At 35.6% G+C, this 11,793-nt stretch overlaps 1 protein-coding gene across 1 annotated transcript; it reads right to left on the bottom strand.

Moving 5' to 3' along the window:
- Positions 1-2,590: 2,590 nt before the first annotated feature.
- Positions 2,591-3,385, bottom strand: LOC113777354. Its single transcript, XM_027322388.1, has one exon. The coding sequence runs from the start codon at positions 3,383-3,385 to the stop codon at positions 2,591-2,593; it is 795 nt and encodes a 264-aa protein (XP_027178189.1).
- Positions 3,386-11,793: the final 8,408 nt, after the last annotated feature.

Below are 11,793 nucleotides of genomic sequence, written 5' to 3'. Positions count from 1 at the left end.
TTGGAAATTCAAGGTTCTTGAGGGCATTCTGTTTATGAGATATGTAGCAGTTAAAATTGCTTCGCCCCATAGATATTTAGGAACATTTCTTGAAAAAAGTAATGCCCTCGCCACTTCTAAAAGATGTTTATTTTTTCTTTCAGCTACCCCATTCTGTTGTGGGGTATCATTGCAGGAGCTTTGATGCACAATCCCTTTTTCAAGAAAAAAACTTCCTAAAATTTTATTGAAATATTCTTTTCCATTGTCACTCCGAACAATTTTGATTTTTTCTTGAAATTGTGTCAAAACCATGCTGTAGAATTTTTGAAACACACTTGCATCCTCTGATTTCTCTCTTAACAAATACACCCAACAAACTCTTGTGTGATCATCGATGAATGTAACAAACCATTTTTTTCCAAATGAAGTTGAAATTCTAGAGGGACCCCAAACATCAGTATGTAATAGAAAAAACGGTTTTGAGGGTTGATAAGGATGTATAGAAAATGTAGACCGATGATGTTTAGCCAATTCGCAGATTTCACATTGAAAGGAAGATGAATCTTTATTCTTAAACAAATCTAGAAATAAGTATTTCATGTAATAAAAACTAGGATGTCCTAGTCTAAAGTGCCATAACATAATCTCTTTATTACTAGTAATAGAGACGGACCCGTAACATGTGTTTTTGATTGGTGTTGTCATATTTGATCCATCTTCAAGGAGGTAAAGTCCCCCATTTTCTCTAGCACATCCAATCATCCTCCCCGTGGTCAGTTCCTGAAACTCACAAAAAGAGGGGAAAAAATTAATCCGACACTTGAGATCCCTAGTTAATTTACTTATGGACAGCAAATTGCATGATAACTTTGGAACATGAAGAACTCTATGAAGTGTTATAGTAGGAGAGATGACAACGGAACCTATGCCAGCTATGACGGATAATGATCCGTCAGCAACCTTGACCCTTTTATTGCCTGCACATGGACTGTAGGTAGAAAATAATTGTGACAAACTAGTCATATGGTCAGTGGCTCCAGAATCAATAACCCATACAATCTGTGGACAAGATGCATTTGATGTATTACATGAAAGAGCAATAGTAAAACGATTACCATTTTTAGCAAAAGAACAGAAAGGAGTGAAGCTTTTTGTCTCAGTGACTGAAAATTGTGGAGACTTAAAGAGTTTGTACAGTTGGCTTAATTGTTCCTTTGTGAAGGCTGGTGTCTCAGAGTCAGTTTGTTGCTTTTGAGAATCCTCATTCACAGTCTGCAATACCTTGCTATCACCTCCATTTTTCTTCTTGAAATTCGATGGTTTCCCATGTAATTTCCAGCACGTGTCCTTTGTGTGCCACGACTTTTTACAGTGTTCACACCAAGGCTTCCTTCTTTTATCTCCATCCAAATCTGTCCCCTTCGAAACCAATGATGAAGTCTCAACTTCATCCTCTGCCTTGGACTTTAGCATCACCTTACGCCTTGATTCTTCTCTTCTGACCTCAGAAAATACTTCACGAATGGAGGGGAGAGGCTTCCTGCCCAAAATACGACCTCGCACCTCATCAAGTTCTTGATTTAGTTCGGCCAAGAAGACATAGACTCTGTCGTTCTCCTCCCGTTTCTTGTATCGAACACTGTCTACACGGCAATCCCATTCATCCTCATAACAAAGATCCAATTCCTGCCATAAAGTTACCATCTGATTGTAATAGGTTGTAACATCTCTATCTTCTTGTCTTGATTTCCACAATTTCGTCTTGAGATTGAAAATTTGAGACGAATTCTCTATATCGGAATACATATCCCGGACAGCGTCCCACACATCCTTGGCTGTGGGCAGAAATAAGTGTGGCTTTCCTATCGCTGGTTCCATAGAGTTTATCAACCAAGCGATAACTAGAGAGTTCTCTGAATGCCATCTCTTCAAATTGGGATCTTCAGCAGCTGGTTGTTGAATTTCTCCAGTAAGGTGGCTGAGTTTACCTCTGCCATCGATAGCCATTTTTACAGATTGAGCCCATTCCAGATAATTGGAACCATTTAATTTATGAACGGTTATTTGTAGGGAAGAAGAATTTGAAGCGGAGTAATCTGTAGTTTGGATAACTACTGAAGACGAGGATGAGTCTTCTCTTGTGTGAGCAGTCGATCCAGTCATGGCTGCTCGGTAGTTCATGGCAGGAATTGGTACAGAGCCGGAGCTCTGATACCATGTAAATTTTAAAAGAAAAGGAAAATGAACAAAAAACTCTACTTTTCTTTATTTTCCCACACCCTAAAATATGCTTACAAGGTAGGCATTTATAGGACAACCCTATCATAGTTCTGCCACCACTTAAGGTAATAGAACCATGATTTTAGGGATTACATAATCAACTCATATCCTATCTATTCAAACTTGATTGATCATAAGCAATAAAATCCCATAATCATGGGAGGTAATATCTCTCATAATCATGGGAGATAATTATGGAAGATAATATCTCCCATAATCATAGGAGATAATATCTTCGACAAAAAGCATTTCAGGTTTTCAGCGGTTGCATTGGTTGCATTCATCTTGAAAAACTCAGTTAGCATGGTCTTAGAAAAATAAACTCTTGCTAACAACAGCAGCAAATCTGAGTTTTTTCGGAAAAGAAACAAGCTGCTGATTTGGAAGGTGAACTTGGAGAGTATAAACGGAACTCATAGATGCGCCAAAACGCTTCCTGAGGTGAAATGTATCTACCTTTTTGGAACTCTTTAATCTCGTCAGTATCAGTAGCACTATCATCCGTCATAATCCTAAAAGAGACCAGATCATGTCCCTTGAACACATACTTATACAGGTACTTGACCAGTTTAATGGTAGAACAAATCTCCACATTCATGTGGCAATCGAACAAAGCAAGAAGATAAGGGTTGTAAGGCACAACCCACCTATTGTCAAGGGTGAATCTGCGAACTTTCGCTTTCTTGCCATCATCCTTTCTTCTATAATATGGGTAACTATCTTCACCATGGGTTGTATGAGGGCAAAAAATTTTTGGATAGTGATTCTTGCAGGAACCATCTTTCATACAGGGGCAACTTTTATCCATGTCTCCACAAGGACCATGGATCATATGCTTTACAACAAGAGAGTAGAGGTGAGGATACTGAAGGCAATCAGGTAATTCAGCGCAGACTACCTTGTCGTATGAATCTGGATTGAGCAGCTTAAATTGAGGCTTCAAAATGGGTAACAAATGAGCATGTGGAAATCCCCGTTTTTGAAACTCAATAACATAGGCGCATGCTGCCACCTCACCAAAAATCTGCCTATTCAAGAGTTCGTGTTTAAGCATTTCAAACTTAGCTCTAAAAACTCTAGCTAAAAGATCAGGCCTATCCTGCGGCTTCTCATGATACTTCATATTGCATTGAATTTCTTTTCATGCGGGATTGCAGGTCATGATAAGAAAAATGTCCGGTTTTCCGTATTTTTGTACAAATTCCATTGCATCAAGATAGCAGCACCTCATGTCTCTGGGACCACCTATAAAGGAAGCGGGCAGCACTATCCTACGACCAACTCTAGAACCCTCAGTTTGGCCTAGAGAGACACTATCCAATACCCTTTGAAGAAGTTCTGATCTGACAACATTTTGTCGGTGTCTATGAAAGTCCAGCCTAGAAGTTTCTATCTTCACATAGGAATCAACTGAAAATTGTTGTAGAAGTCTAAGACAGTGCAGCAACATCACCTCATCGCTGTCTCTTATTTGAAACCTATAACAATAATATTCTCTAGCTGATACAGTGTCCTCTTCATTCTTTCCATATTTAGCGGCTATAAAGAAGAAGTAAAAAATGTCAAACTAATGATGAAAAAATTATGATGCTCACGCTAATAGCCTCAAATAGCAAGAAATACACTTGCCTCTACGTTCCAAATCGAGTAAATGTGAAGGGCTATCAACAGAGGAAGGATCAACATTTAAATCATCCTTACAAGAATATGCCTTTCTCTTCCTCTTGCGAAGTTTTTTAACACCATGGTGCCATCCACATTCACCTTGAGGAAAGAGAATAGGGTACTGCAAAGGATCATAACAGCCATAGTAATGCTTAATTCTATGGCTGGTATTAGAGTGGATATAAACTTGAATATGAATATTTCTATCTGTCGATTCATCGTCATCCTCACTCCATATGGCAGCAACTTGAGAGGCCGTAGCAAGATTATAGACACGCTGGTCCAAACCGGGATAACAATTCAAAACAATTTTATAGGTGTCAATGTTTGGGACATTTCTGAGATTCTTAAAGAATTTAGCATAAGGATTGTTTGAAAGGATACACATAAGCAATCTTAAAGTGCTTTCACGCAACTTATCAGAACTTCCAATCCTCTTTGCTAATTCTTCATCAGAATCAAAAAAGTAAAACTGAATTCCAGAAGGTCTTTCATATGACTGCACCAAACTATTAAGGAAATGGTAGACCTGACCTTGAACACGGAAAGTATAAACACCTTTCGTGTTCTTGGTCAGTTCATGATCATATTTTGCAGCGAAGGATGTGAATCCCAAGTTGTTATTATAGGACCGAACATTGTTTCTGAAATGAGCACTTTCCTCATCATTTTCGATAAATAAGCGTTTAAGATCATAAGGCATCGACGGAGCCACGATAGAAATATCTCCTTCAGAGCAGGAAAAGTTAGGAGGTTCCAAATGGAACCTCTTGGCTCCACAGTGCTCACAATCAGGAGCATCTGGAAGAGTTAAAGCTTCGTGTGGGATTTCATTGATCGGAAAAATTCATCGTTGCCTCCCTCTTTTAGGTGCAGCTGCATTTATTTTGAAACTATAGCTGAGAAGCGAACTAAGTTGTGCCTCTATTAGGCTAATTAGCAATGGCATCTAAAATATCCGAAATAGCTATTGAAAAATAAAATGCCAACTCGGAGTTTGCTTTCTCACACGGCGACGAGAACAGCGGTTTCGGGTCGAAGGTTGCACTTTACATGAGAAACCAGAAGAGTGGGAAATTGTTGTTGCTTTCCTCACATAATCATTTTTTCCAATAGAATGGGTAGATTGTCTATCCTGAACAGAGGTGGTTTCTGCAACCGTATTAAGAAATAAGCTAACCAAAAGGGGCTAATGTCATTTCAGCGAACACAATTAGTATGCGTGGGAATTCAAGAATTCTCAACAGGATTGTGTTGAGAATAGTTGCTGTTTAAAAAATATACCTTGAGAAGCAAAAACTGTCTCACAAGTGTGGTTCTCAGAGGGTGGCATATTTTTTCCAAAACGAAATATTTGGTGCCTACCAGTGAAGAGAGATTGCAGTTGACCAGATTTCATATGAATCTTGGGCAAAGAAAAGTACTCAACAACATTTTCAAAAAGTTCAGGAGCAAGTAGAGGATCTTTGCCTATGCAAGAAGGTTGCAGGATGCTCTCAGAAAGGCGAGAAGAGCTGTTGGGCTTGTCAATCGACACCACAGGAACAGAGCAAGCAGATCTAATTATAGAATTTTGCTCCTTAAAAGATCCATCCTTTTGTTGCAGAAATTGACCTGTCTCACTTGTAGTTGTGAGAGGATAAAGCTCTTCAGAGTTCACAGAAACATGGGCTGAAGAACAATACTCAACTGGATTTTCAAAAAGATTGTTCATAAGCAAATCCTCTTTGTCAAAGTTGAGAGCTTGGACAACGCTATCAGAACGATTAAAGCAATCGTCTAGTCGATCATGCAGTGCTACAGGTATAGAGTTTCTAATTTTTCTCCTAGGTACACAGAAATCAGGCTCAATAGTGGAAGAAGGAAGGTTCAAATTTTTCCTTTTTTCTGGAAGAAATTTTCCTTTGCAGCTCCTAGGATCAGCCTTAGGAGTAAGCGGAAACTCTGCAGATTGTAAATGAAGATGCATTCATTTACAAAGAATCGAAATGTAGAATCAGCAACCAATAGGTAGGGGAGCGAAAGCGGTCTAAAAACCAAGAGCTGGACAAGAAGAAAGCAGCAAAAGAAGGACATCACCAACTATACCTGCAAGAATACTTGCATTTGGCACGTCATTTGCTATCTCAGAAGAGGGAGCAAAATGAATGTGAGGAACAAAAGGAGCAGACTCGCGAGAGGACATATATTGCAATGCCTCAGTAACGACATCGGCACTGTCATGGCCGCTTTCAAGGCTTCACCTCCTAACATTTCACTATGCATAGAAGAGTGATTCGCACCATCAAGTTTTTCATGATGCAAATCAGGGAAGAAACACCCGATTCTATATAACCAAGTGGAACCTTACGAACACGTGGGAGTAAATGCGCATTCTTTTTCTTGGCAGCTCTATTTTCTTTTTGACGTTGCAGGAGTTCCATTTTTTCGAAGGTGGCATTTCTGCATACTTTTTGCTGCGAGTAGCATTTCTATCCATTCATTTTTTACTAAGAGCGCAAAATGTCGAAGGGCTATATAAAGAAAGGAATATCCAACTTAGCAAAAAAGAATGTAAATCGAAAGCTGGCAGAAACCAGAGCAGGCAAAAAAACGAATGAACAGCAAGGAGCTAAAGGAGTTAATAGCCGACAGCTGAGCAAAGAACAAATGTTCACATAAAAAATAATCAGGCACGTAAACATAGCACCAGAAACAATAGAATAACTCGTATATGCAAGTATAAGGATCACAAAAGGTATAGAAAGTCAAAAAGTCCCAAACTAAAAAAAGGTAAAACTGGAGCAGGCCATAAGTACCGATGCATCACAAAATGCGTGCCAAAGATGCACAAATTAAGGATAAAATATAGAGAAAAGAGCAAAAGAAGAACAAAATCAGAATAACTAACCTGTGAAGACGAAGAGGCTTAACACCGTAGAAGTGAAAAACAGCAGAAACTATCAAAGAAATCACAATCATGTAAGAGGTAATAAGAAAAGGTGAAAAAAAAGGGGACAGAAAAAGAGAAGCTAATTTGGTGATAATAATTTAGAAGGGATAGACAAAAAAGTAAAAGCGGTCGAACCAGTGCATTAGAAAACAGAGAAGCAAGGAAGAAATAAAAAACAAAGTAGCATGATAGCAATTCTGAAATATCTGAACAATTAAAGAACAACAAATGAAAGTGAACTATAAAACCAATATGCTCACCAGGAAGCAAAAACGACAGCACCAGTGCAAATTAAAACCAAACTAATAAATTAGGGAAAACAAAGGTTCAAAATAGCCAAAGGAAACGAAGATCAACGCGTATGAGGTAGTTCACTTTTTTTGTCTAACAAAGAAACAAGAGTAATATAATAGGGAAAAGATTGCAGTAGATGCACAATTACCATTGTTCATGATGATGCTCAATAGAAAATCCGCTGGGGAAAACCAGAGAAACCCTGTAACCATTGTGCAAATGCAAAACACTAAACAATGTCAATCAACGGCAGCAAAAGGAAGCTGATGCTCGACAATGGTGAAAAATGACGATTTTTTGCAGATTTACAGGCATAAACTCAAGTAAAGGGAAAAAGGCTACAAGGCCTATTGAGTGGAAGCGTAAATGTAGCCACAAGGGATGGGTAATATAGTCAAATAAGATAGGCACTAATTAGCTCAAGTACAGTCACCTGTCGGCAAAAACAGGCTGGTGACAAGTAATGCCTAATGAAGAAGTCGAGAAAGCATGCTTTGGAACTAAACAAACAAAATGCAGGCTTGTTTGTAAAAATTAGTCAAATCACATTAGCAATAAGAAGTTTGGTTACGACAGGAAAAGTAAGGAAAGGAAAGAATAAGACAAGCAGATTTCTTGGCTAATAACTACATAGAATTGGTAATTAAATGCATTTTTTTGGGTAACAAAAAGTATTAATAACTATAAAAGGCAGTAATTAAATGTGATTTATCTGGCAATAAAATTGCGAAATTAGAACAGGATTAATAAAAAATTAATTGAAAAAAGCTGATAATTAAACTTCATTTGTTGGACAACCCAAAACAAAAGAGGACATTTTGTTAATGAAGTTTGGAAAAAAAGGTAAATAGATGTGATTTTTTTGACAAGGACAAAACAAATTGCTAATAATTGCAAAAAAGTTATGAATTAAATGTGATGCGTTGGGTAACAAAAAATGACAGTAACAAAAAAATGGTATTATTTACTAGTTACTAACAATTTATTGTAAAAAATTGGTAATTAAATGTGATTTATTTGGCAACAAAAAAAGGAACCCAAATAAAAATAGGTAAATAAATAATTATAACAATTAATAGTAGGGAATCGATAATTAAACATGATGTGTGGCGTGACTAGGGATGGCAATGGGGGCGAGTGACCGCGCGCACCCGCCCCGCGGGGGGCTAATGGGGAGGGGGTTGGGGCGGGGGGTGGGGCGGGGATGGGGGGAATTTTTTTCCCCCGCTTAGAAATGGGGCGGGGGGCGGGGGAACGCCATCCATTTTAAAAAAATAAATATATAAAATATATATGTATATAATTATATATATAATATATAATTTAATTAGTTACAAACTTATGATAATGATATTATTAGTTATATGTATTATATAATGTCTATTAGTATATATAATATAATTGATATTATTAATTATACTAACAATTATATATGTGTACTAATACAAATTATTAATTGGTTATATTAAATTTATTAATACATTTATACTAAATCCCTAATTACACTTAATACAATAATATTTTTTTCTTAAAAAAAGCACAAGCACAATAATGAATTAGTGGTTGTATTTGTGCCAAAAGTGAAAACTTGACAACTTTAGTTATATTTATTTCATCATGTTGGATTGTATTCAAATAATTTTTATTTGATTGTTTTTATAAGTTTCAATTGTAAAATTACAATGAATAATAATTTTGATGATGTGTTGATATTTTAGTACTTGATTATTTGCTAAAATTTAATCATAATAAAATTATATAACAATTTTTTATTAGCCTCGCGGGGGAAGCGGGGCGAGGCGGGGACGGGGCGGGGGAAGTGGGGGACGAGGGATGGGGCGGGGGGGGGAGTTTGTAGGCAGCGGGGCGGGGGATGGGGGAGGGGTCCCTTCCAATGTTTTAAAACTCGGACCGTCAATTGAACCGGTGAAGTGAAAGGGTCGAGATTCAACCGATCGGACCGGTTCAACCTCGGTTCAATGAATTTTTTTAAAAATAATTTATATAAATATATATATGCACAAAATAAGACATGCAATAGACTAATTTAAAACTTTATATGATGAAAAGTTTACTATTTTTGAATAACTTGGATTTTCAAAAATAAAATTTTTAAATTATAAGTTAAAACAAATAAATTTTCATTTCAATTTCAATTATATCTACCAAAATAATCTTAAATCCAACCCAAAAATATCACAATATTTTGAAATTATACAAAATTCGCGTCTATGAGAATTTGACATTGTAAACTTAAATTTTAATTTACGTCTTTGGGATTTAGAGATTGCAATTTAAAAAAGAAAGTTTGGAGTTCGAAAAAAGTCAAGAGAATCGAAAATAGAAATGCAAACTTGATAAGAAACAAAAAATGAGATAAAAGTGAGTGGTTGTAGCATTAAATAATTTGGGTTAAAGAAAAATAATTCTTTTTTAACTTTTTTCAAATTTGTGTTTTCATTTCGGCCATTTGACTTTCTCACTTGGTCCATATTCATTGGAAAGAAAAAAAATTCTCCATATTCACATTTTTTGTCCACTAGAAAATTGTTATTAGCGCCCAATTATTTATCAATGTTGCCTTATTTAATACTTATTTACCAGTCAGTTAGGTAACAATATCCTTATTCAATCTTACTACCTACAATATTGTTTTGAGATTGTAATTGAAAATTTTTAAGTATTTTGTTTATTCACACAAATAAAAAAAATCAAGGAGTCATGATGTAAAGTACGAATGTGTACAATGTAATTATAAATATTTTTTAAAATAACAATTACTTATCAATTTTTTTCCTAAATACTTGTCTACAATGTCAATTGAGCAAGAATATCCCTACTCAATCTTTCTATCTGTTATTGCATTTCAACCACTATTTTATTGTGAGATTGTAAGTGAAATTAAAAGTCTGAGTATTTTTATTTATTTTCACAAATTAAAAAATCAAGGGGATTACATTAATAATCAAGGGGAGTACATTAACAAACATTGATATACCAACAATATATTTATGATGTAAAGCACAAGTGTTTCTGATGTAATTAAAATTTTTTAAAACAATAACTTATCTAAACAATTCAATTTAGTTACCAAATTAGACCTTGTTTGGATTGTCATTTTTTTAATTTTTTTTAAATTTTTTGACAAATCTATTTCTTGATTATTTTTATTCTACACACATTAAATCATTGTCGTACATTTTTCTACAAAAATTTAAAAAATAATTTGAAAAAGCTATTTTATTAAAGGATTTTTTTAATGGTTGTCCTAACACATTTAATATTCACCTAATTTATTATATATATATATATACATATACTAACAATTATTACTATCTTTGCATTTATATATTTTTTATATACAAAGAAATAAGTTTGATGTGTCCTGGGTTTGGGGTATTTTTAGTTTTTCACTTAATAAGTTAAGTAGATATCTACACAAAATAATTGTATTAACTGGCTATGGTTTAGTGGTAAGGGCTTCTTATGACAAACACAAGGTTTGGTGTTTGATTCTTGGTGGCTGCAATTTGGAAATTAATTTTGAAAAGTTTCAAAAATCGCCGGTTCACGGTCTAAGCGGGTTTTCACGGTTCGTCCGAGTCATCCGGTTTCCAGCGGGTTTTGATTACTCTCCGGCTTTAGCTCTAGACCGGACCAACCGGTTGAACCGGCCGGTCCGATTCTGAAAACATTGGTCCCCGCCCCGTTGCCATCCCTAGGCGTGACCAAATAATAAATGACACTAATGAAAGGGCACCACATTGTCGATTGTTTACGTAGAATCAATACCAAATAAAGGTTGTCATGAAAATTTGATAATAATAGTTCAATGCCTTCCCCTATCATTCCAAAATAAATAAATAAATAAATAAATAGAGAGATCGGTGGAAGAAAATCAAACAAAGAGTAAAATTTTCACAATTGGAGCATAACAAAAGCAATTACAAAAAATGATAATATATAATAAATAATACAGTTCAAGCATAACATAAGCAATTATTACAATAAAAATTAATAATTATGATTTATCTGGAAACCAAAAGAAAGCACTGATAATTGTAAAGAATTGGGGTACCAAATTTTTTGGCAACACAACTTATTGTTGGGAAAGGGGAAAAAAGGGGCCAAATTTCAGCACAATTCCACATGTAATACGTTAACAAGCGAAAAGAAAAAAAAAAATCAAAGGCAGTTGGGACCAGATTTTTAGTGGAAGACTCCAGGTAAACAAAGACACAAGAGACCAGGCTTTAGCGGAAGGATTGCTAAACGCCCAAGCAAGCAAACAAAAGACGACCATGAATTAGAAATTCACACGGGCGGACGACCATTTTCCAGCCAATTGGGCGCTACCACGTCAGCAATTGAAGCCCAATTGAAAAGCCCTCATTCCCCAACAGACTAGATATGTTAATAAACTTGGTGAGAATAAAATACAATGAAGGGAAATGACGACTTATTAAAGCAAGGAAATGAGGATTTATTGTGGGTATTTTATCTTTTTACTGATTCCATCCAAAATATTTAATGGAAGTTGCTTGCAAGAATACTTGTTATTTGGCAAAATCTCAGGATTATTATAAACAATTATAAGAGTTTTTTGTTATTTTTGTGAAATACTATATTGTGCAAACATT

This window comes from Coffea eugenioides, chromosome 7 (genome assembly GCF_003713205.1).
Source record: "Coffea eugenioides isolate CCC68of chromosome 7, Ceug_1.0, whole genome shotgun sequence".
Taxonomy (NCBI): Eukaryota; Viridiplantae; Streptophyta; class Magnoliopsida; order Gentianales; family Rubiaceae; genus Coffea; species Coffea eugenioides.
This window is presented reverse-complemented; position numbering and strand designations above follow the sequence as displayed.

Bases quoted from the DNA above. Each gene is read 5' to 3' on its own strand.
- LOC113777354 (XM_027322388.1), bottom strand. From the start codon at position 3,385: ATGAAGTATCATGAGAAGCCGCAGGATAGGCCTGATCTTTTAGCTAGA.